Source organism: Ascaphus truei (genome assembly GCF_040206685.1).
Source record: "Ascaphus truei isolate aAscTru1 chromosome 2 unlocalized genomic scaffold, aAscTru1.hap1 SUPER_2_unloc_4, whole genome shotgun sequence".
Taxonomy (NCBI): domain Eukaryota; kingdom Metazoa; phylum Chordata; class Amphibia; order Anura; family Ascaphidae; genus Ascaphus; species Ascaphus truei.
In genome coordinates this window covers 354,648-378,175 of record NW_027453818.1, presented here as the reverse complement: position 1 = coordinate 378,175, position 23,528 = coordinate 354,648, and the positions used below count along the sequence as shown (strand labels likewise).

At 47.4% G+C, this 23,528-nt stretch overlaps 1 protein-coding gene across 1 annotated transcript; it reads left to right on the top strand.

The window, feature by feature from the left end:
• The first annotated feature begins 787 nt into the window (after nucleotides 1-787).
• On the top strand, nucleotides 788-23,086 carry LOC142473278 (uncharacterized). The gene is made up of 4 exons (XM_075580483.1): nucleotides 788-1,656; nucleotides 1,947-2,060; nucleotides 2,436-2,549; nucleotides 20,521-23,086. The coding sequence occupies exons 1-4, from the start codon at nucleotides 1,638-1,640 to the stop codon at nucleotides 22,602-22,604; spliced, it is 2,331 nt and encodes a 776-aa protein (XP_075436598.1). The 5' UTR covers nucleotides 788-1,637; the 3' UTR covers nucleotides 22,605-23,086.
• The last annotated feature ends 442 nt before the right edge of the window (nucleotides 23,087-23,528 follow it).

The window sequence follows — 23,528 nt, the reverse complement described above, 5'->3', positions numbered from 1 at the left end:
AACTATTCCTCTGGAAATTATCTGGGTCGGGAAGCAGTGATCCCGTCATAATAGGTATAAGGGTGTGAGCAGGTGAGAAGTCTGTGTCCTACCTTCAGATGGGCAGAGCCTATTCCCTCATGTCATGTGCTGACATTGAGAGACCAGGGGAAAATAAATAATCAGTGAGTAAAATGTCAGTGTTTCCCAGGCACTCCTTTATATAAGCATGTCCTGCCAGGTACAAATGTGCTGAATGTGAGAAACTGGAGGTGATCGAGGAACAAATTAATGAGGGTGTGAGGGATCAAACCCACCTCTTTATTATGGTGGGGTAAGGTGAGGGGAAGTTACTGCACTGGTTCCTCTGCATTACCCACTTCTCACCGTATGAAATAGGAAAGTGAGACTGTGTCAGTATGGAGCAGAACTGCTGGACCTGAGAGAGTATCGGGAGCATTTATCAAAGTCTCACTCATGTACTGTATCTGCTTTTTATTCATACTATGGAACTGTACAGTATGTTACTATGTTACACTATGAGGACTTTACTGGTCTTTTGGCTGCTAATCGCCGACTCTCTTTATACTTTTCTAGGTGGTTATGTTGTGACACAATCCTGAGCCATTAAAGTTTTGCAGTGTTTGAAATGAAGTTCCAGTTTGTGAATGGACCATATGGGTTTTTTGGTGCCCCTGTCTTCTCCGACTCCTTTGGTGTTAATAATTTAGGTTTGAAAGAGCTGATACTAAATGCTGTATATTTGTCCAAAAAAATGATAATTCCAATTCTGTTTTATATACAGGCACATTCTAAAATCCAACACATATCGATTAAGTAACCTCCGGTCAGCACCTCCAGAGCAGCTCTGCCCACTGCCAGCACCTCCAGAGCAGCACTGCCCACTGCCAGCACCTGCAGAGCAGCACTGCCCACTGCCAGCACCTCTAGAGCAGCGCTGCCCACTGCCAGCACCTCCAGAGCAGCGCTGCCCACTGCCAGCACCTCCAGAGCACCGCTGCCCACTGCCAGCACCTCCAGAGCAGCACTGCCCACTGCCAGCACCTCCAGAGCAGCACTGCCCACTGCCAGCACCTCCAGAGCAGAGCTGCTCACTGCCAGCACCTCCAGAGCAGCGCTGCTCACTGCCAGCACCTCCAGAGCAGCGCTGCCCACTGCCAGCACCTCCAGAGGACCACTGCACACTGCCAGCACCTCCAGAGCACCGCTGCCCACTGCCAGCACCTTCCAGAGCACTGCTGCCCGCTGCCCGCTGCCCGCTGCCAACACCTTCCAGAGCAGCGCTGCCCACTGCCAGCACCTCCAGAGCAGCACTGCCCACTGCCAGCACCTCCAGAGCAGCACTGCCCACTGCCAGCACCTCCAGAGCAGCACTGCCCACTACCAGCACCTCCAGAGCAGCACTGCCACCTGCCAGCACCTCCAGAGCAGCACTGCCCACTGCCAGCACCTCCAGAGCAGCACTGCCCACTGCCAGCACCTCCAATGCAGCGCTGCCCACTACCAGCACTGCCCACTGCCAGCACCTCCAGAGCAGCGCTGCCCACTGCCAGCACCTCCAGAGCAGCGCTGCCCACTGCCAGCACCTCCAGAGCAGTACTGCCCACTGCCAGCACCTCCAGAGCAGCACTGCCAGCATGAATCCACACTTGTTAAGTGAGTTGAGAAGATATTTTGGTGTCTTTGAAATCTGCAAGGAGGGAATATCTGATTATTTATTTTGCAGTTATGCGAGTCAAACACCCAAACTAATTTTGTTTTCTTATAGAACCACCAGCAGGTAAGAAGACAATATATCTTCACCTCTGTTATTTTCTGCCAGAAGGGCTAGTAATACATTTCTTTACAAGAGGTATTATATTATACCAATATCAGAGGAGGTGAAATCACAAGAAGAGCCCCCACTCCCAGCTTTACATGATGGATTTCCCTTTTCTTGTTGCCAGGTTTCCCAGTGGTTGTACCGGAGAGTTTAGAGATTAAATCAGAGAAAGAAGAGACAGACACAGAGGAACATGTGACCCCAATAAAGGAAGAAATAGATGCATTTCCGGTTTGTGGTAAGTACCCTTACATCCTCACTTGTCTTTATTCAGTATGTTTAAAAATTGACTCAAATGTCTGCAATATTTTGGGAAATAATATTAAAGCGTGCATAGAATAATAAGATACCTGTCCTAATGAAAAAAATCATTTGTCTAAGGTTATATTGGGAATATTATTGTTATTGAGGTTTGAACATTGGTAGCTCCAAAATGTTTTTAGCATTCGGGGGTAAAAACTTATTTGCACTCAAAGGGTTACTAACAAAGTAAAATCAATCACTTCACCCCTCCCCCATTGGAATCAGTATGGAGTATTTCTGTATACTGATATCACAAGAAGCGCCCGCACTCCCAGCTTTATATGATGGATTTCCCTTTTCTTATTGCCAGGTTTCCCAGTGGTTGTGCTGGAGAGGTTAGAGATTAAGTCTGAGAAAGAAGAGCCGAACACAGAGGAACATCTGACCCCAATAAAGAGTGAATCTGTTCCATTTCCTGTCTCTGGTGAGTACCTTTTCCCCTCTGTCTGCACAAAGGGATGTTATCTTGTTACAAGGCGCATGGTCACATTTAGTGAATATTCATGGTTAATTGCCTCTCATGGTAAGTCCCCAGGCCTGCTGGGTGTTCTGGGACAAGCCACATGCAGCAGAGTTAGAAGTGCAATATGGCTCTCAAACACGTATAAAGGTTGGAAATGCAGAGTTATGTGTATCTGACCATCAATAGATACGATAAAACGCATTTGGGAAAACAAATTCAAGGGACCCTTCCCTAACTAACCTGGTTCCCCAGCTTAAACAATACCCTCTCATTTAGGGTCATTAGATACACAATAATAGACACAGTCTTTAGACATAGAAACAGAAAAGACGGTGCAAAACAGCGCTAAAGTACATAAACCCCTATTGGGACAATTAATAAAAAATTAATAAAAAATGGCAGCCAGACAAAAACTGACTGTACAGTCAGTAACACAACATGGAAAAGAAAAAAAAGACAATGTCGGCGCCAAAAGTGGAAATAAATCAAACCATATGGTGAATAGTCCAAATCAAAGTCTTTGGATGATGGATGATAGATGAGCAAATTACAGACTCTCTCCAGGACGTGACGTGATATATGAAAAATAAAAAGAGATAATTATGGTGCAGTATGTCAATACATGTGGACATAAAAACATATAACACTAACAACATAAAACATACAAGACAGACTAACAACAGCAACAGGCCAGACTAAAAATAATAAAAAAGCTATTTATTAACAACTAATGCTGGACTCTGGATATGGCTGTCACACACCAATCCGGGGGGGGGGGGTAAAATCGTTACCCTACTCACAGAACGAAGGATAACAAAAAGCAGCAGGACTGGAAACACTTTCTATGGATCCAAGATGGCGACCGGAGCTCTCTCTCTGGCGTCCCCACGTGTGGCAGATGCTATGTAGAGCTTCCTGGACGTGACGTCACGCTCTCTCCTCCTGTTGGTCTCCTGTCCTCCCGATCTGTGCTTCAAGATCCTTCCCCTCACCTCCGGCCGTATAGTGTGCTCACCAACTCCAGGAGCAGTCAAATACTTCTAAAAACGGTAGCTTCCCAACGCGTTTCGTGCGCATGCGCGCACTTCTTCAAGGGATGTCGCTACCCCTGAATCTGGATACTTTATATACACACAGTCCACAGTTCCAATTGGTTGCTTTTACAATTGGCAATATGTTAACTGTATGACTGCCAGATTGGAGGTAGCATACAAGAAAGCCTGGCCAAACATACATACAATTACAAAACAGAACAATACAATATTAAAACATTAAAAAACATTAAAAAGACATTAAAAATACTAAAATATATAAATAATGGATGGAGCTCACAGGGAGGGAATGCATTATAAAAAGGCCTTCAATTCAAAATCTATATTTAATCCCCTCGGTGAGAGTGTCTTCAATTCATAGATCCAGTATGCTTCCCGCATACTGGCATGATTGAGTCTATTCCCACCTCGGGGGCCAGCTTGGACCTCCTCAATAGCCTGACACCTTAAGCCTATAGGGTTCTTATTGTGGCATAAAAGAAAGTGGTGGGAGACACTGTGTGTGACTAGTCCTTTTCTTATATTATAAATATGCTCGTAGACACGTATCTGATAGGATCTCCCCGTCCTGCCAACATATTGAAAGCCACAAGGGCATTGCAATAGATATATTACGAATGTTGAATGGCAGTTAATGAATGTTTTTATCGGGTAAGTCTTAGAGGTGACCATAGATGTAAATTGCCTAGCATTTTTACTAAAGGAACAAGCCACACATTTCGCACAGGTGAAGAAACCCATAATGCTCCCTATCTTTTTTGATTTATGCTGTTTGATGGGACAGCTGGGGGCTAATTTCGATTTTAAATTATTGGCCCTTGTGAATATTATATTCGGTTTCTTGGGCAAAATGTCCACCAAATCTTCATCTTTAAGTAAAATGGGCCAATACTTATTCAAAATGTGCTTAATTTTAGGGGCCATTTCATTATACTGAGTAATAAATGAAATTTGGTTATTGTATCTCTCTGTACTCTCTTTTCTCTTTGTATTATACTTGAGTAAGGTATCTCTTTGAAGATTATCAACCTGATCAAATGCTTTATCAATGAGATCCTCTCGGTATTTTCTCATAATGAATTTATTTTTCAAATCCCTTGCCTGTGTCCTGAATGTGTCATCATCAGTGCAGTTACGTTTAAGACGTACTAACTGGCCCTTCGGGATGTTACGTAGCCACTGTGGGTTGTGGTGGCTATCTGCGCGTACATAATTGTTCGCCTGTACTGGCTTGAAGAAGGTCTTGGTGCATATGGTGTTGTTCCTAATATAAATGTGAAGGTCCAAAAAATCAATACATTCCGTGCTGGAAATACAGGTGAATTTAAGATTATAGTGATTATGGTTAAGATAAGTGCAAAAATCATCAAGTGAAGTTTGGCCACCTGACCAAACAAAAACCACATCATCAATGTAGCGCCGCCATAGCACGAGGCCCGCCCCTAGTGGACAGTTGTTCCAAATGAACTCCTCCTCCCAACTGTCCATGAATAGATTGGCATAACTAGGAGCAAACCGCGTCCCCATGGCGGTACCACATTTTTGAATGTAGTAGTGTGAATTAAAAGTGAAATAATTGTGTGTTAGAATGAACATAATACCATCCACACTTTCTTTTATGCCACAATAAGAACCCTATAGGCTTAAGGTGTCAGGCTATTGAGGAGGTCCAAGCTGGCCCCCGAGGTGGGAATAGACTCAATCATGCCAGTATGCGGGAAGCATACTGGATCTATGAATTGAAGACACTCTCACCGAGGGGATTAAATATAGATTTTGAATTGAAGGCCTTTTTATAATGCATTCCCTCCCTGTGAGCTCCATCCATTATTTATATATTTTAGTATTTTTAATGTCTTTTTAATGTTTTTTAATGTTTTAATATTGTATTGTTCTGTTTTGTAATTGTATGTATGTTTGGCCAGGCTTTCTTGTATGCTACCTCCAATCTGGCAGTCATACAGTTAACATATTGCCAATTGTAAAAGCAACCAATTGGAACTGTGGACTGTGTGTATATAAAGTATCCAGATTCAGGGGTAGCGACATCCCTTGAAGAAGTGCGCGCATGCGCACGAAACGCGTTGGGAAGCTACCGTTTTTAGAAGTATTTGACTGCATCTGGAGTTGGTGAGCACACTGTACGGCCGGAGGTGAGGGGAAGGATCTTGAAGCACAGATCGGGAGGACAGGAGACCAACAGGAGGAGAGAGCGTGACGTCACGTCCAGGAAGCTCTACATAGCACCTGCCACACGTGGGGACGCCAGAGAGAGAGCTCCGGTCGCCATCTTGGATCCATAGAAAGTGTTTCCAGTCCTGCTGCTTTTTGTTATCCTTCGTTCTGTGAGTAGGGTAACGATTTTACCCCCCCCCCCCGATTGGTGTGTGACAGCCATATCCAGAGTCCAGCATTAGTTGTTAATAAATAGCTTTTTTATTATTTTTAGTCTGGCCTGTTGCTGTTGTTAGTCTGTCTTGTATGTTTTATGTTGTTAGTGTTATATGTTTTTATGTCCACATGTATTGACATACTGCACCATAATTATCTCTTTTTATTTTTCATATATCACGTCACGTCCTGGAGAGAGTCTGTAATTTGCTCATCTATCATCCATCATCCAAGGACTTTGATTTGGACTATTCACCATATGGTTTGATTTATTTCCACTTTTGGCGCCGACATTGTCTTTTTTTTTTTTTTTTTTTTAGTCTTTAGACATAGCTTAACTGATAGATGGGGGACAGCGTCCCAAGATTCCAGGCAATTCTTCCGGACAGTTAACGTCAGGATGGGGGCGTCTTCACCGACTGGATAGACACATTATACATTAAACACATTTTTTCCTTCATTTTTGTATTTTCAAGTGTATTTTTCACCCTGACCTCTGGAGGTGCTATTGCGTCAATACTTGTGACACTTTTCCCTGTGTATGCTGTATGCAGAACTGGTAGTCATACACAGTATGACACAGTATGACAGAGACTTTTCTCATAGTCTGTTCTTGACTTCGGCTGGGCGGCCATTTTAAACCCCTGCATTTATTTGCAAACCCACAGACTTTTTAGTGTCGACCCACATTCTCCACCATAAGTGACAAACGCCACCCATGCGTAGCGCTGACGTCTGTCTGGGCTCTTACTGACACAGTCTTCTAGGGTTTATTTAGAAAAAACACAAGAATAAGAGGTAGCAGTATAGTGCGTAACTCAGAGTTCTGCCTGTTTTATTTCGTCCCAGTAGGGGACTGCAGATTCAATAGATACATGTTGGAGGCACTCAGCCATTAACCTTCAGCGGTTTACTCATATCAGTGTCTTAACTCTATGCCCAGGACATAGTTGAAAACGAGAGGTAAATCTGAATGCATTACTTCCTGGTAAAATGTTTTATAAATAAATAATAGAGGAGGCTCACATGAATGCCAAACTCTGTACTCATGCTGAGTTACTGTCTTATGGTTCGACTGGTTCTAGGCAGGGGGTTTAAATAAAGGAGAGACAAGGGAACTCCCGAAGGGTCCAATCCGCTGCTTATTACACAGCATAGATCAAATCCGCTCAATCATCCAGAAACATTGGGAAGTGCTCGCCTTGGAGGAAGACCTTAAAGCCAATTGAACAAGGACCAAAATTTGCATTTAGAAAGGCTAAATCCTTGGCAAACTATCTTTCGCCTAGTTTATTTCCCTCCAGGTCAGACCGTGTTCATGAATCAAATTTAATATGGTTTTTTTTTTTTTCAAATGTGGTAAAATGTGTATTTGTTGCTATGCCAATTCTATCAAATCGATTGATATTGTACACAGTAAGAAAACACACACAATTCCAGTTTTTATTCATTGTAATTTTGTGATTTATTACTTAACCTGCGGTTGTGGTCGAGGATTAGTTGGGCGGATAATTAGACCAGTGATTTGATAAAGTGCCCATGGCGAGAAACGCTTTGGAGGTTTTTCTTTTTGTTTCAATTTTTTTTATTGCATTTTAGAGACATATACATTGTACATTTAGCATTTCCAAAAAAGTGGTATGTGTATACAATCTTACATATCCAATATATTAAACATATTTTTGAAACATACACAATAAGTTGTTGTTTATTTCGCTAGTATCTTCCTTCTTTCGCTGTGTTCGAATACACTTTTTCATTGCTTCTTGTGGAAGCAGCTGCTTTCTTGTGTATCTCTCTGTGATAGGGTAAAGAAAAGTGAAGAGTAGAGTGGGAAAAGAGGGGTGAAGGGGAGATGGAGGAGGGGGGTGGACAAGGGGAGGGAGGGGTGTAGGGGGTTGTCAGTCCTGTTCTTCTATGTCTCAGCTCCTATAGTTGTTAGGCATATGGCCAAATTTCCCAGGTCTTATGGAATTTATCCACTTTTTGACTAAGTTGTGCAGAGAGGAGTTCCATCACCCTGACTTCTGAGTCTTCTCAGTACTCTGTTTGGAGGGGGCATTGATCTTTTTCCATGCCGCAGCAACCGAGCACCGTGCTGCTGTAAGAATATGATTAATCATTTTACTCTCCTGCGTCTCTAGGTCCTCTATTGGTTTGGCTAAAATCATAGATACCGGGTCCACTTCTATCTCCACCCCCAGGAGTTCTCGTATCATTGTTTGTATCATGATCCAGAACCCCCAAATTTTGGGACAATTCCACCAGATGTGAGCCATATCTCCTCTTTCCCTGCATCCTCTCCAGCACAAATCTGAGGATCCAGGGAAAATCTGGCTCAACCTATTCGGGGTTAGGTATCAGTGGTATAAGATTTTATATATGTTCTCTTTTATAGTTGTACAAATTGATGTTTTGGAGGCTGCTTCCCAGATATCCTCCCAATCTTCTCTATCTAACTCTAAGTTTAAATCCTCTGCGCATTTTAGCATATAACTATGATCAGAGGGAGCTGCAGTTCTCGCCAGGTCAGAAAAGTCGCATCAATGGGAGCTTGAGGGACGGATGTCCCCCTAGATTCTGAGGTAACGTTTCCCTTTGATACCTCCTCAAACGGTGTTCCGACCACAAGAATCCAGGGGGAACCTGGGGGGTATCAGGGCCTCATTCTTCATGCGTTGGCATTCTCAGCAAGGCCAATCTTTGGGAGGCTCTCTGTGTTTTTGCAGTTAGTTGGTTGTGTTCTGCTCTTCCTCGGTCTCTTCAGCTGCAACGTCTTTGCCGGCGTGATGCAGTCCCAGTCCTCTCAGGAAGCGGGGACCATCCTCAGGGTAGGACACCGATTGGAACTTCCCCCCTACCTGTGCCACCAGCTTAAAGCGAAATCCCCATCTGTACCTTATTTTACATTCACACAGTTTCTGCGTTATGTGTTTCAGCTCTCTGCGTCTGTCTATTGTTGCTTTCGACAGGCCACTGTATATTTCAAGGTGAGAGTTGCGGAATTGGATATCTCCTCTTTCCCTGCTGGCTGTCGAAATTCTTTCTTTAATTGAGTATGAATGGAATCTTATGATCACATCTCTGACTCTCTTGGGGTCTGATGATTTGGGGCCCAGGGACCTGTGTGCTCGGTCCATTTCTATTTCTTCCTGTTTGAACTCAGGGATCAAGTGGATGAAAAGATCAAGCAGGTAAGGTCGCAGCAGGTTTGTGTCCACGGACTCAGGAATATACCGCACTCTGAGATTCTGACGACGATCCCTCTTTTCTTGCTCTTCTGCACTTTCTTTTAGCGCTTGGATTTCACAGTTCAGACAGTTAATTTCATCTTCCGCAGAGGAGTAGTTATGTTCAATTTCCTCTACTTTTTTTTAAAAATTGAGTCTGTCCTTTCAGCCAGAGTGTCCATATCTTTTCTGAGGGTGGTTATGGCTCTGGATAGGTCCTCCTGGAACCCCTGTCTCATCTGTGAAAAGAGCCCCTCCAGATATTCTTTCGTTATTCCTGGGGAGTTTTTCTCTGGGCAGAGAGGTTAGTCAATCCTCCAGACGAGCACGCCAGGCCGCCATCTTGCATAGTCCCGCCACTCTCCGTGGGTTTTTGTTGTGGCATGAAGAAGCAGAAACGCTTTGTTGGGAGGGTTTCCTCAACTTACTGCTCAGCCCTTGTCCTCACCGAGACCCTGGTGGCACTTTGCTCTTGCTTAGTTGGTGTTATAGCAGGCTATTCCAGGAAGGCTCTGAAATGATCCCCTCAGACGTCTGTGCACCTTGACGTCTTCTGTGCTAGGGGGGGAGAATGCTAAAAAGGTTGGAGGAGATTTTAAACTAGGATGGAGGGGGGAGGGGAATGAAACAGATAATTAACTAAATGGAATAAATGAGGATTCAAGGTGGTATGGAGGTAGAATGGGGGCAAGTGCAAGTTTGACAAGCAGTGAGACACCCATAGTAAAAACTTCTAAAGACTAAACCAAGTGGGCACAGAAAGGAAGGAGCAGATAAGATAATAGTACAGGCTGAAATGCATGCTTGCTAATGCAAGAAGCCTGAAAGATAAAATGGGGGAGCTTGAATTAATAGCTGCAAGGGAGCAGTATGATATCATAGGCATTAATGAAACATGGTGGGATGAAACTCATGACTGGACAGTTAATTTAGAGGGTTATTCTCTTTTTCGGAAGGATCGAACAAATAGAAGGGGAGGTGGAGTATGTTTATATGTTAAACCGGATCTAAAACCTATAGTAAGGGATGATGTTTATGAAGGGAATTATGAAAATGTAGAGACTTTGTGGATAGAAATTAGCAGTGGAGGTAAAAGTATAAAGAAAATGTTTGTGGGAATATGCTATAAACTACCAAATGTCTGTGAGATTGAGGAAGCTAAAATACTTATGCAAATGGAGAAGGCATCAAAACTGGATCATGTTTGCATAATGAGGGATTTTAATTATCCAGACATAGACTGGGGCAATGAGATTAGTGTTACAACAAAAGGGAACGGGTTTTTGGGGTTCAACAAAGACTTTAAACTTTAGAAAAGCAGATTTTAATAAACTGAGGTCTAATCTAGTAGTAATACAATGGGATGATGTTTTTGCAGGGAAAAATGTAGAAGATGTAGAAGATAAATGGGCAGTCTTTAAAACATTGTTAGAAAAGCACACTTATCAGTGTATACCCTTGGGTAATAAGTATAAAAGAAATAAGTCAAAACCAATAAACAGGTAGGGGAGGAAATGGACAAGAAGAGGAAGGAGTTTAGATTCTTTGTCAGAAGGGACAGAGACATCGTATCAGAATTATAAGGACTGTAACAAAAATTGCAAAAGGGCAATCAAATTAGCAAAAATGGATAATGAAAAAAGGATTGCAATAGAAAGTAAGGTAAACCCTAAAAAGTTCTTGAAGTACCTTAATAACAAATAAATGAGAAAAGAAAATATAGGACCCTTTCAGTGTGAGATGGGCAGGCAGATTATTGGAGATAAGGAAAAAGCTGAGGTATTAAACAAATTCTTTGCCTCTGTGTTTACCAGGGAAGAATTAAGAATTAATTAGTAGTGCCGCAGGAGGAAGCCACAACCTCCATATTAATGAACAATTGGTTAACTGAGGAAGAAGTTCATAAGCGACTTGAAAAAATGTAAGTAAATAAGGCACCTGGCCCCGATGGCATACATCCAAGAGTTCTCAAGGAGTTAAGCTCAGTAATAGCAAAACCATTACAGGCATACCCCGGTTTAAGGACACTCACTTTAAGTACACTTGCGAGTAAGTACATATCGCCCAATAGGCAAACGGTAGCTAGCGCATGCGCCTGTCGGCACGTCCCGAACAGCAATACCGGCTCCCTACCTGTACCGAAGCTGTTAACAAGCGGGGAGACTATAGAGCCTGTTACAAATGCGTTATTTACATCAGTTAAGCACGTATATGACGATTGCAGTACAGTACATGCCTCGATAAGTGGAAAAAAGGTAGTGCTTCACTTTAAGTGCATTTTCGCTTTACATACATGCTCCGGTCCCATTGTGTACGTTAATGCGGGGTATGCCTGTATATTTAATATTCAAGGACTCAATTTCCACAGGCTCGGTACCACAAGATTGGCGTAAAGCAGATGTGGTGCCTATATTTTAAAAGGGAGCTAGATCACAATCGGGAAATTACAGACCTGTAAGCCTGACTTCAATAGTAGGGAAACTACATGAAGGTTTAATACGGGATAATATTCAGGAATACCTAATGGAAAACAAAATTATTAGTAATAGTCAGCATGGATTTATGAAGGATAGATCTTGCCAAACTAACCTTATTTGTTTCTTTGAGGAGGTAAGTAGGAATTTAGACCAGGGTAATGCAGTTGATGTGGTCTACTTAGATTTTGCAAAGGCTTTTGATACGGTTTCACACAAGTGGTTGGTGTACAAAATAAAAAAAGTTGGACTCAGTAATAATATATGCACCTGGATTGAAAACTGGTTAAAGGACAGACAACAGAGGGTTGTCATAAATGGAACTTTTTCAGGTTGGGCTAAAGTCGTGAGTGGAGTATCTCAGGGATCGGTACTGGGACCCCTGCTTTTTAACTTGTTTATTAATGATCTTGAGGTTGGGATCGAGAGCAAAGTCTCCATCTTTGCTGATGATACTAAATTGTGTAAGGTAATAGAATCAGAGCAGGATGTAATTTCTCTTCAGAAGGACTTGGAGAGACTGGAAACGTGGGCAGGTAAATGGCAGATGAGGTTTAATACAGATAAATGTAAGGTTATGCATTTAGGATACAAGAATAAAAAGGCGACTTACAAATTAAATGGAGATATATTGGGGGAATCCTTGATGGAGAAGGATTTAGGAGTGTTTGTAGACAGCAGGCTTAGCAATAGTGCCCAATGTCATGCAGTAGCTGCAAAGGCAAACAAGATTTTATCTTGCATCAAACGGGCAATGGATGGAAGGGAAGTAAATATAATTATGCCCCTTTACATAGCATTAGTAAGACCACACCTTGAATATGGAGTACAATTTTGGGCACCAATCCTAAGAAAAAACATTATGGAACTAGAGAGAGTGCAGAGAAGAGCCACAAAATTAATAAAGGGGATGGACATTCTAACTTACGAGGAGAGGCTAGCTAAATTAGATTTATTTACATTAGAAAAGAAGCGTCTAAGAGGGGATATGATAACTATATACAAATATATTCAGGGACAATACAAGGAGCTTTCAAAAGAACTATTCATCCCATGGGTAGTACAAAGGACTCGGGCCATCCCTTAAGGTTGGAGGAAAGGAAATTTCACCAGCAACAAAGGAAAGGGTTCTTTACAGTAAGGGCAGTTAAAATGTGGAATTCATTACCCATGGAGACTGTGATGACAGATACAATAGATTTGTTCAAAAAAAGGTTGGACATCTTTTTAGAGGGGAAAGATATACAGGGATATACCAAATAAGTATACATGGGAAGGATGTTGATCCAGGGATTAATCCGATTGCCAATTCTTGGAGTCAGGAAGGAATTGATTTTTTCCCTTAATGGGGTTTTTTGTTTGCCTTCCTCTGGATCAATAAGTAAGTATAGATATAGGATCAAGTATCTGTTGTCTAAATTTAGCATAGGTTGAACTTGATGGACCTACGTCTTTTTTCAACCTCATCCACTATGTAACTATGTAACTATGTCACCTTGCGTCCCCCCTTTATCTGTTTTTATTCCTTTTTATTTTTTTTTTTTGGGGGGGGGTGAGATGTAGAGATGTTGCAGGAACTGTGGGGTCTTTTTAGTGCAGCAGGATAGGATTTTTTATTTAGTCCAGTACAGCTTGCCTGGGTAGTTGTGGGGTTATTGGACCCAGAGGTTCGGGCCTTAGGACTGTGTTTCTGACATACACTTGTGTGGTGATTGTGCTTCCACGTGGTGCCCTCCCAAGATGGCCGCCTCCTCCTCCCTCACCACGCTACTGGGGCCCATGGCTCCCTTCACTAATGGGTACCCTCCCTGCGTTCGTCTCTCCCAGCAGGGCCTTAGATCAGGTTTGTACCTTTTGTTTATGTGTACCGCCATCTTGGAGGAGGGAGTTGGACCCGTAGCGGGGGGTCTCCGCTCGCGCCTTTCCTCACGGCCTCAGGCGGCCACAGCGGGCGCTTCTCTTACCCAACAGGGGGTCGCGGGTTCCGCCCCCGATCGCCACCGACTCCCCGCTATTCTTGGCTCCTCGGGGCGCTTAGAGTCCCGCCGCCTCTCCTCTCCGGTCTCTCCGTCGGGTTTGAATTTTGCGGGCTGCAGAGGTGCAAGTCCCGCACCGTGGGCAGGGGCTCGCTGGGGGTCTCAGACACCGCTCGCCGGAACCAGCTACTCCGGAGCCCAGCAAGTCACCGGAGCCAAGTCTTTGGGGGTTTACTTAGGGATTCTTTGTTTTTGCTGGTTTGTTTTATTATTTAATATGCTTTGTTAGAATATTCATTCAGAGGGGTTCGGGAGCTTCTCCTTCAAGCTGCCATTCCTCTTGACGTCACCGGAAGTCTCCCTGGAGGTTTTGAAGTGAAACTTCTTTAGTGGCACCTACTTCTGATGGGGCAAAACTGGAGAGTTGGGGGCGAAATGTGAAAGGAAGTGACATCACGGCTCCCCCCAACCCCCCTTCGCTTCCCCCACATGCCTGCTCTCGGCCGCTCCTAATGGCTGCCGCTCCCTCCACACTAACATATGCGGCGGCGATTCCCCCCACACGTCCGCACAGACATGGGAGGTTGAGGCGCATGCGCAGATTTGACCGCCGGGTCCCTCAGGTTGAGGCGCATGCGCAGATTTGACCGCCGGGTCCCTCAGGCCAGGAAGCTATCTGTGCGAGCATGCGCACAATCGGCCGTTGATGCGAGGCAGCGCATGCGCAGAGTCGCCCGCCCCTCGTAGCAGCGTCGGAGGCTGAAGTGGAGATTCAGCTGTCCCCATCCCTCCCCGATCCACCCGGTTGAACGATGACAGCACAGCACGAGGGGTGGGGGGGTGTTGGTGGCGGTGACAGGCCAAGAAACATAGAGAGACCGAGTGTACCCTGAGTCCCCTGAGGGACGGACTGCAGGGGGGCAGGACAAGAGTGCAGGGGGGCAGGACAAGGGTGCTGGGGTGCAGGACAAGGGTGCTGGGGTGCAGGACAAGGGTGCTGGGGCGCAGGACAAGGGTGCTGGGGCGCAGGACAAGGGTGCTGGGGGGCAGGACAAGGGTGCTGGGGGGCAGGACAAGGGTGCTGGGTGGCAGGACAAGGGTGCTGGGGGGCAGGCAGGACAAGGGTGCTGGGGGGCAGGACAAGGGTGCTGGGAGCAGGGGGGCAGGACAAGGGTTCTGGGAGCAGGGGGGCAGGACAAGGGTGCTGGGAGCAGGGGGGCAGGACAAGTGGACAAGGTTGTTGGGGGGAGGACAAGGGTGCTGGGGGGAGGACAAGGGTGCTGGGGGGAGGACAAGAGTGCTGGGGGGGGGCAAGGGTGCTGGGGGGAGTCAGGAGAGGGGGGGAGTCAGGAGAGAGGGGGAAGGACACAGACAGAGAGATATACACATCACACATACACTGACAGACACACACACACACACTGACTGACGCACACACAGACACACACTGACTGACGCACACACTGACACATGCGCGCACACTGACACATGCGCGCACACTGACACACGCACGCACACTGACACTCGCACACTGACACATGCACAATGACACACGCACACTGACACACGCACACTGACACACGCACGCACACTGACACACGCACGCACACTGACTGACACACGCACGCACACTGACTGACACACGCACGCACACTGACACACGCACGCGCACACTGACACACGCACGCACACTCTGACACACGCACGCACACTCTGACACACGCACGCACACACTGACACACGCACGCACACTCTGACACACGCACGCACACTCTGACACACGCACGCACACTCTGACACACGCACACTAACACACGCACGCACACTGACACACGCACGCACACTGACACACGCACGCACACACTGACACACGCACGCACACTCTGATACACGCATGCACACTCTGACACACGCACGCACACTCTGACACACGCACACTCTGACACACGCACGCACACTCTGACACAAGCACGCACACTCTGACACACGCACGCACACTCTGACACACGCACACTAACACACGCACGCACTCTGACGCACGCACACACACACACACACTGACTGACGCGCACACACTGACACGCACGCACACTGACACACTGACACACACACGCACACTGGCACAAGCACACTAACACACACATGCAGACTGACACACACACGCACACTCTGATGCACGCACACACACACTCTGACACACACACTCCAGTGATGCGCCGAACACTGCCCCAGAATGATGTGCCTATTCCCCCCCCCTCCCACCCCCACCTCTGTAGCACCCCCACCCGCTCAACATCCATGATGCTGGTACTGCTGCCAATATCCAGGGGGAGCATATGGGGAAAGAAATACAAATTTAAGTGCAGACGTTTCTTTAAAGTGGAATGATATATTCTTGGCTCGTATGAATGTACTACTCACAAGATGTATGTGTTAATCAGGCAATTGGCAAATTGGGTTGCCACCCATCTGTATTCTGGACCCCCCTTGTTAGAGATACCGTCAGCAGGATGGTGTATATATAATAGAGAGAGAACTACATAGTGCGATCAAAAAGGTACAACTTTATAATTTAAAAAACGGGTCAATAAAATGCGCACTTACAATGTGCCAGTAAAAATCATGCATGTATCTCACAAATGGAGAAAATAGAAGCTCCCCGAACTGCTCACCGCCTCCCTCGGGTGTTTGGCTGGCTTTCTCTCGCGGATCTGTATGCCGGTTCAGAGCCTCCCTCACGGCGCCCGTCCAGGAAGATGACGTCACGGCTGCAGAGTTGGTCAGCTACGGGTCGCGTTAGAATCCAAAATTGGTACACTCTACGCGTTTCGCCCAGCTTGCTGTAGCTGTTGTCGGCTTCGTCAGGAGTCACTGCATCCCTTAGATTGTAAGCTCTCCAGGGCAGGGATTTCCATTCCTATTGTCTGATTTTGTCTGTTGCACTTATTTTATTATAATTCCCTGTACTGTATTGTTTTTGCTGTAAACCACTGAGTACTGTACACTGCGGGGCCTTATATAAATAAAGACATACATACATGGGCATCTACAGTATCTTTACACTATAGGTTGCTGTCTGGTTTAGTTGATATTATTAACGCACTAATATGATAGACCAGGAGTTCCTTAACTTTACTTCTCATGGACATTTTCAGTGTTAATTATTTGGAGGATGTACATGTATCCTTAAATAATGAATACATTTCACAAACATAAACAATCTTGCTGTCCCCAGTTTGTGCATAATGTAGGGGTGAGCAAACTTTTTATGCTGAGGCCCCCCTTTTCATCCATGAAATTTCTCGGGCCCCCCCAACCCCCCTGCCTGATGTAATCAAAATCACATGACGTCAGCGCATGTGAGCTGGTTCAGCCAATAAGGGCGAACCAGCTTTGTGACGCTTCCGCCACGCCCCCGCCACGCGTCTACAATCTGCTGCAGCCAAGTTCACAAGTCGCTTTGCCTCCAGTGTCTCTCTCCCTCCCCCCAGTGTCTCTCTCCCTCCCCCCAGTGTCTCTCTCCCTCCCCCCAGTGTCTCTCTCCCTCCCCCCAGTGTCTCCCTTCCCCCCCCAGTGTGTCTCTCCCCCTCCCCCCCCCAGTGTCACAAATCGCTTGGGCTGCAGGCGTGCGCGCAGGCAGTATACTAGTATTGGATCACTGTTTATTTTATTGTTGGCTGGCATCTGGTAATATGTTTTTTCTGGTGCACAAAGGCAATCCATTTGAGGGGGCATTCATCCACCTCCTTGCTACCTCCCTTTTCTCTCCAATGGGTGTGCAGCTCTTTGGTCTGAAAGGGGAACTCTGCCAGAACTCCCCTCCCCTCTCTCCCAGCAGCAGCAGACACAGCAAAGCGTGCAGCTGCAGCATCAATCACTCCACGGTGCTGGCCAGACCTGCAGCGCGTTTGATGTCACTGCGCTGGGGCATGCTCCTCCCCTGGCCTCTTTGGAGCCATTTCTCTTCAGCCTTCGTACCTCCGCAGCCCCTGCGCGCTCCACGATATTGGCCGCCAGCTAGGGTCACCAGACTTTCAAAAGTAAAAACCGGGACACATCAAAAAAGTATTTATCACAAATTACATCACTTAAGAATAAATATTATGATATTCATCTAATAGCGTCCCCATTTATGCTGTATTATTAATCTCTCTCTCCCCGCCACATCAGGACCTCTCTCCCCTCTTCCACAGTCTCACACGCCTCTCCCCCAGTGTCTCCCTCTCCCAGTATTTCTCACTCCCCCTCCAGTGTCTCTCTATCCCTCCCCTCAGTGTCTCTCCCTCCCCCACTCTGTTTCTCTCCTCCCAGTGTGTCTCTCTTTCTCCCTCCTCCTAGTGCCTCTCTCACTCCCCCTGTGCCTCCCTCCCACAGTGTCTCTCACTCTCTCCCTACTCCCAGTGTCTCTCTCCCTACTCCCAGTGTCTCTCTCCCTACTCCCAGTGTCTCCCTCCCCGTGTCTCTCTCCCTCCCCCCGTGTCTCTCTTTATATTATGATATTTGTCTAATAGCGTCCCCATTTATGCTGTATTATTAATCTCTCTATCTCCCCGCCACATCAGGACCTCTCCCCCAGTCTCCCCCTCTCCCAGTATTTCTCACTCCCCCTCCAGTGTCTCTCTATCCCTCCCCTCAGTGTCAATCCCTCCCTCCCCCCACTCTCTCTTTCTCCCTCCCCCTAGTGTCTCTATCATTCCCCCAGTGTCTCTCACTCTCCCTACTCCCAGTGTCTCCCTCCCCCGGTGTCTCTCCCTCCCCTGTGTCTCTCTCCCTCCCCCCGTGTCTATCCCTCCCCTCGTGTCTCTCTCCCTCCCCCCGTGTCTCTCGCCCTCCCCCGTGTCTCTCCCCCCCCCCGTGTCTCCCTCCCCGCCGTGTCTCTCTCCCTCCCCCCGTCTCTCTCTCCCTCCCCCCCGTGTTTCTCTCCCTCCCCCCGTGTCTCTCTCCCTCCCCCCGAGTCTCTCTCCCTCCCCCCGTGTCTCTCTCCCTCCCCCCGTGTCTCTCTCCCTCCCCCCGTGTCTCTCCCTCCCCCCGTGTCTCTCTCCCTCCCCCCGTGTCTCTCTCCCTCTCCCGTGTCTCTCTCCCTCCCCCCCGTGTTTCCCTCCCCCGTGTCTCTCTCCCTCCCCCGTGTCTCTCTCCCTCCCCCCGTGTCTCTCTCCCTCCCCCCGTGTCTCTCTCCCTCCCCCCGTGTCTCTCTCCCTCCCCCCGTGTCTCTCTCCCTCCCCCCGTGTCTCTCTCCCTCCCCCCGTGTCTCTCCCTCCCCCCGTGTCTCCCTCCCCTCGTGTCTCCCTCCCCTGTGTCTCCCTCCCCCCGTGTCTCCCTCCCCCGTGTCTCTCTCCCTCCCCCCGTGTCTCTCTCCCTCCCCCCGTGTCTCACTCCCTCCCCCCGTGTCTCACTCCCTCCCCCCGTGTCTCACTCCCTCCCCCCGTGTCTCACTCCCTCCCCCCGTGTCTCACTCCCTCCCCCCGTGTCTCACTCCCTTCCCCCGTGTCCCTCTCCCTCCCCGTGTCTCTCTCCCTCCCCCCGTGTCTCTCTCCCTCCCCCCGTGTCTCTCTCCCTCCCCCCGTGTCTCTCTCCCTCCCCCCGTGTCTCTCTCCCTCCCCCCGTGTCTCTCTCACTCCCTCCGTGTCTCTCTCCCTCCCCCGTGTCTCTCTCCCTCCCCCGTGTCTCTCTCCCTCCCCCGTGTCTCTCTCCCTCCCCCCGGGTCTCTCTCCCTCCCCCCGTGTCTCTCTCCCTCCCCCCGTGTCTCTCTCCCTCCCCCCGTGTCTCTCTCCCTCCCCCCGTGTCTCTCTCCCTCCCCCCATATCTCTCTCCTTCCCCCCGTGTCTCTCTCCCTCCCCACGTGTCTCTCTCTCCCTCCCCCCGTGTCTCTCTCTCCCTCCCCCCGTGTCTCTCTCTCCCTCCCCCCGTGTTTCTCTCTCCCTCCCCCCAGTCTCTCTCTCCCTCCCTCCAGTCTCTCTCTCTCTCTCCCCCCAGTCTGTCTCTCTCTCCCTCCCCCCAGTCTCTCACTCTCTCCCTCCCCCCAGTGTCTCTCTCCCTCCCCCCAGTGTCTCACTCTCACTCCCCCCCCCCAGTGTGTCTCACTCTCCCCCCCCCCAGTGTGTCTCACTCTCCCTCCCCCTCGGTGTGTCTCACCCTCCCTCCAGCCAGTCTCTCTCCCTCTCTCTCCCCCTCTCTCTCCCCCTCTCTCTCTCTCACCCTCTCTCTCTCCCCCTCTCTCTCTCCCTCTCTTTCTCCCCCTCTCTTCCCCTCTCTTCCCCTCTCCCTCCAATATGTTTCTCATCCCATGTCTCTTTTACCCCCTCCCCATGACACTCACCCTCCCTCCCCATGACACCCCCTCACACTCATGCTCACATCACGCTGCATGCAACAAAGGGGTCCTGCAGGGGCTGTGCAGATCAGCGCCACCTAAAGGCCGAAAGAGAAATTGCAGCTACCGACAGCTTTTCTCTCTGCTCCAGGCAAAATCGCCGCCAGCCGCCTGCACCCCCCCTAAACAATCTTGCTCACCCCAGTTTGTGCACCGCTGGAATAATGAATACAGTAATAAATACAAGTTATATATGTATCAATGATTTCACGGAGAGCTACTACAAATACATTTCAGGCCTTCGGGACAACCACCAAAGTCATTAGGGGCCACTGGATGTCCATGTGCCACAATTTTAAAACCCTGGGTGAAGAGAATATTTTGTTAATTAAGTATTGGTGAAATAGATTCTTCAGTGTTTGGATTTGTAATTTGTGTTCAGTCATTTGATTTACAGATTGAAAACATTTGTTCTGTCTTTTTTGTTTACTTCTGTTAGAGAACGGCCTGAATGAGGAACAGAACTTGAGCTCTGATACATCCAGAAGCTGCCTGACTCCTCGCAGCCCAGAAGTGCCACAAAACAATGATTCCTGCCACGTTTTGGACACATACAAGGAACCAGTGCCACATGATGGTGAACTTACAGACATTGTACAGCACACAGCGGAGACGCACTCTAAATATGGGTCCGGCAAAAGGTATGCGAGAGATTTAAGAAGAAGCCACGATGCTCAGAATTTTCTCTGTTGTCAGTGTGGCAAAAGCTTCTCACTCTACAGGGACCTGCTCACACACCTTTGTGTCCCCGCTAGAGAGCAAACCTTTACATGTACAGATGGTGGGAGCGGTTTCTCACTGAAGGGGAAACTTCATTCACAGCAGATGATTCAGACAGCAGTGACTCCTTTTACTTGTATAGTGTGTGGGAAACAGTTAAGTACCAAGAGGACCCTCCTCAATCATCAGAGGATTCATACAGGGGAGAAACCATTCACATGTTCAGAGTGTGGGAAACCATTCAGTTCTCCGAAAAATCTCCTCAGGCACCAGATGACTCATATAGGAGAGAAACCATTCACATGTGCAGAGTGTAGTAAAAGCTTTTCTCATAAGACTGAGCTCCTCAACCATGAGCGGATTCATACAGGAGAGAAAACATTTTCATGTTCAGAGTGTGGGAAACCATTCAGTTCTCCGAAAAATCTCCTCAGACACCAGATGACTCATACAGGAGAGAAACCATTCACATGTGCAGAGTGTAATAAAAGCTTTTCTCTGAAGGCGAATCTCCTCAACCATGAGCGGATTCATACAGGAGAAAAACCATTCACATGTTCAGAGTGTGGGAAACAATTCAGTACTAAGACATACCTCCGCAGACACCAGATGACTCATACAGGAGAAAAACCATTCACATGTTCAGAATGTGGGAAACAATTTAATACTAAGGGCCACCTCCTCAGACACCAGATGACTCATACTGGAGAGAAACCATTCACATGTTCAGAGTGTGGGAAACAATTCAGCACTAAGACATACCTCCACAGCCACCAGATGACTCATACAGGAGAAAAACCATTCACATGTACAGTGTGTAGTAAAAGCTTTTCTTGGAAGACGGAGCTCCTCAACCATGAGCGGATTCATACAGGGGAGAAACCATTCACATGTACAGTGTGTGGGAAACAATTCAGTATTAAGAAAAACGTCTTCAGACACCAGAGGACTCATACAGGAGAAAAACCATTCACATGTGCAGTGTGTGGGAAACAATTAAGTACTAAGAGCGACCTCCGCAGACACCAGATGACTCATACAGGAGAAAAACCATTCACATGTTCAGAATGTGGGAAACAATTCAGCACTAAAAGCCACCTCCACAAACACCAGATGACTCATACAGGAGAAAAACCATTCACATGTTCAGAGTGTGGGAAACAATTCAGCACTAAGAGCCACCTCCACAAACACCAGATGACTCATACAGGAGAAAAACCATTCACATGTACAGTGTGTAGTAAAAGCTTTTCTAGGAAGATGGATCTCCTCAACCATGAGCGGATTCATACAGGGGAGAAACCATTCACATGTACAGAGTGTGGGAAACAATTTTGTACTAAGAGCCACCTCCTCAGACACCAGATGACTCATACAGGAGAAAAAACATTCACATGTTCAGAGTGTGGGAAACAATTTAGTACTAAGAGCCATCTCCTCAGACACCAGATGACTCATACAGGAGCAAAAACATTCACATGTTCAGAGTGTGGGATACAATTTAGTACTAAGAGCCACCTCCTCAGACACCAGATGACTCATACAGGAGAAAAACCATTCACATGTTCAGAGTGTGGGAAACAATTTAGTACTAAGAGCCATCTCCTCAGACACCAGATGACTCATACAGGAGAAAAAACATTCACATGTTCAGAGTGTGGGATACAATTTAGTACTAAGAGCCACCTCCTCAGACACCAGATGACTCATACAGGAGAAAAAACATTCACATGTTCAGAGTGTGGGAAACAATTTAGTACTAAGAGCAACCTCCTCAGACACCAGATGACTCATACTGGATAGAAACCATTCACATGTGCAGAGTGTAGTAAAAGCTTTTCTCGGAAGACGGAACTCCTCAACCAGTAGTGGATTCATACAGGGGAGAAACCCTTCACATGTACAGAGTGTGGGGAACAATTCCATATTAAGAGCATCCTTCTCACACACCATATAACTCATACAGGAGAGAAACCATTCACATGTACAGAGGGTAGTAAAAGCTTTTTTCTGAAGACAGAGCTCCTCAAACATTAACAGATTCATACAGGCGAGAAAACCTTCACATGTACAGTGTGGGAAACAATTCTCAGTTAAGAGCAAACTCCTCCCACACCACAATATTCAGACTCGGGAGAAACCATTTCCATGTACATGTGGGGAAAGCTTTTCACAGAGGATCAGCCTCCTTAGGCTAAGGCCCCGGTAACTCCGCTGCAACGCGCGCCCGCGAGATTGGCGGCGCGTTCAGCCGATTCCCCGGTCTGCAGATCACTGCAGGAAGAGAGACCGGGGGGGGGGCGCGGGGCGGGGGAGTGACGGGGGCGCAGCCATGACGTCACCCGGCAGGTTCGCCTTCATTGGCTGAACCGCCGGGGGGCGTGCCTTATCGCTCATCGCGAGTCCTGCTCTCAATTCTATTGAGGGCAGGAGCAACTCTCGCCCCAGCGCTGCGGCCCCCCCTCGCAGCGGGCCCGGCGCCATTGAGGGGAGGGCTCTCGTCCGTGCAGCGTCCGCCACAGCGGGCGCTGTAGTAGGCAGCGGGGGCAAGGCCTAACACATATGAGGATTCATACATGAGATAAAATGTGATTGTTCAAAGTAGGGTTGGGCAATATACCAGTAGCATAGTAATGCTGCAGTAATTAAAATGGACGGTGACGCAATGTCATGGTAGCTTGTGACAGGCTGTAATTTACACCAAAACTATATATAAATATATATATA

Bases quoted from the DNA above. Each gene is read 5' to 3' on its own strand.
- LOC142473278 (XM_075580483.1), top strand. The intron at 2,061-2,435 runs GTAAGTACCCTT...TCTTATTGCCAG, and splicing joins AGATGCATTTCCGGTTTGTG to GTTTCCCAGTGGTTGTGCTG. The intron at 2,550-20,520 runs GTGAGTACCTTT...TACTTCTGTTAG, and splicing joins TGTTCCATTTCCTGTCTCTG to AGAACGGCCTGAATGAGGAA.